The following is a 2,224-nucleotide window of genomic DNA, read 5'->3' as shown; positions in this document are numbered from 1 at the left end:
TAGAAATGTAAAATATTGAAAAATATAATTATTTCGATGTTTTACATTTCTTGTTATAAATTATTCATTTATTACTTATTATTAAATGTAATGATATTACTGTAATTATATGTAATTATTGTATTTGTATATTAATATTATAAAAGCAGAACGTCACCAATAATTCATAATTATGAAAGTAACAATCACTATAATGAATGGCATTACCTTTTATTTCAGTTTGAAGCTGAAGACCAAATTCTACTTTAGTGTCATCAGCAAGTTGCAGGCTATTGTTCATCCATTGACTACCATTTGTACTTTCTATCTTTGCGATTCCAACTATAAGAAAATCATTATAAATATCCTATATAATTTAGATGCATTTGAGGTAAATCATGCTAGTATGTTATAACTGAAGAATGTTGAAAATTTTAAAATTTCGAAACTGAATGTCTGAATTTGAAAATTTAACGGTTTAAAAGCACTAGATTTTAATCTGATGACAAGTCTATATAGCAATAATAGCGTCAGATATCACGTTTGAACACAAAGACAAGTTTTGTACAAAATCAAAATATTTGCTTTCCTTTGTTTGTGAATAAATATGACTCTTTCATTCAAATGAGGCATTTACATGTTTTCATACAGCAACATGTGAATGAAGTGAAAAATCTTACTATAGTTCCTTTCTTCAAAGTACTCTATTTTTGTTTGTAGGCCCATTATATACTTTACGTTGGATAAAATACAATCGTCAAATCCTGTAAAGTACTCCATTACCTACAAGCAGGTAGAACAGAAAATTAAAACTATAAATGATGATATAAGATAACGCACTATTGTGATTGAAAATGGTGATATCTACATTTAAACTTTAAGTACCTAAAAAACAATGTGTAATAAAATACGTCTATAAATATGTGTCGGCTGCATTTTGGCCAAGTGCTCATCTAAGTTAAAGTACAGTATTTATTGTTTGAGGAAAAGTACGGTTGTGAATTCCACTCCGAAGGTGTTGGAGTTGGTTAGTGTAACCGAAATAAAACCATGTAGGCCTAGTTTTTGGTATATTAGTATACAAATACAACATAATTTTTGAGGTGAAGTAGCGAATTCTATGTCCCGAGATGTTGGATGATTGGTGGATTTGACCGATGGAAGTTCTAAGGACAACTAAAAAAAGATTCGAGATAAAAATAACAATATGGCACTAAAAGAAGATAGGGGGTTGCGTGTTTTGATAGCAGTTTCATAATGTTTCTTAGCATATATGAATATAGATTTCACTAAAATGAGATGAAACAGCAATAACTTCATAATTGGTATGGGGAAATATCTTGTATTCTCTTCATATTTTAGTTCACTTTAGCATTAAAATGAACATGATTTGCAATACATAAAATAAAATATACCGTAACATATGTTGGTTAAGCGCAGCAAATTTAACTGTAACACGAAAACCGAGCTTAAAAATCTGTTTCAAATTTGCCTCTTTGGCGTTCCATAGAAAGCTGCAAAAATTACACGAATAAAGAATGCAGAAATACGTAAACCCCCTTTTGGGCCATTAAAATACACGTGGTCCAGTGAAAACGTTTCGAAAATTCACTATTTTTTCCACAACTAATCTGAAATAGGGATTGATACGAGTGCCTCACTTCGGGCAATCGGGACTATGATGATTTATGTTGTTATGACCGCTAGGTTTCGAATCCTAGGCGTTTATTTGGGCACTTGGTTTTCCATTATGATTATAGGCTTTGAGCGTAATTATAATCTAGATATTAGCTGAAATAGGATTTAAACTACACGGCTAATATGAAAACAGATAAAAATGGAATAGACCTACAGTCTGATACACGAAAGTATACCAACCGTATTGTTTTGTTTGTTGCAATCCATGTTACCATTACTTGAACAGCCTTTAATAATAATAATATTAATAATGAAAATTATTATCATTATATTAAAGTAATATATCATTATTTTTATTATTATGTATTATTATTTTATTTGGATTATCTACAGTATTTAAATCAGTCTTTAATATATCATTATTTTTATTATTATTATTATGTATTATTATTTTATTTGGACTATCTACAGTATTTAAATCAGTCTTATGTCAACTTAGTTTTTTCACTTCAGTAAAATTTTCAATCAATGTCATTCATTGATTGTGCAATATATAATAACATGTTCAGTACTTCATAGCCCTTCATACGATGTAGCAAAATCTATA

General features: G+C 29.0%; 1 protein-coding gene across 1 annotated transcript in view; it reads right to left on the bottom strand.

The window, feature by feature from the left end:
- Nucleotides 1–1,898, bottom strand: part of LOC117106594 — a 3,814-nt gene extending 1,916 nt beyond the window's left edge. Inside the window, exons 1-3 of the mRNA XM_033247976.1 lie at nt 1,858–1,898; nt 660–762; nt 208–321 (exon numbers count right to left, since the gene is read on the bottom strand). Coding sequence (XP_033103867.1) covers nt 208–321; nt 660–762; nt 1,858–1,884 — 244 coding nt within the window. The 5' untranslated portion in view covers nt 1,885–1,898. The remainder of the gene's footprint in view (nt 1–207; nt 322–659; nt 763–1,857) is intronic.
- Between the last annotated feature and the right edge of the window lie 326 nt (nt 1,899–2,224).

The sequence above is a fragment of the Anneissia japonica genome, unplaced genomic scaffold, assembly GCF_011630105.1.
Source record: "Anneissia japonica isolate Jap-2015-1 unplaced genomic scaffold, ASM1163010v1 scaffold284963_len57484_cov149, whole genome shotgun sequence".
Lineage (NCBI taxonomy): Eukaryota > Metazoa > Echinodermata > Crinoidea > Comatulida > Comatulidae > Anneissia > Anneissia japonica.
This window is presented reverse-complemented; position numbering and strand designations above follow the sequence as displayed.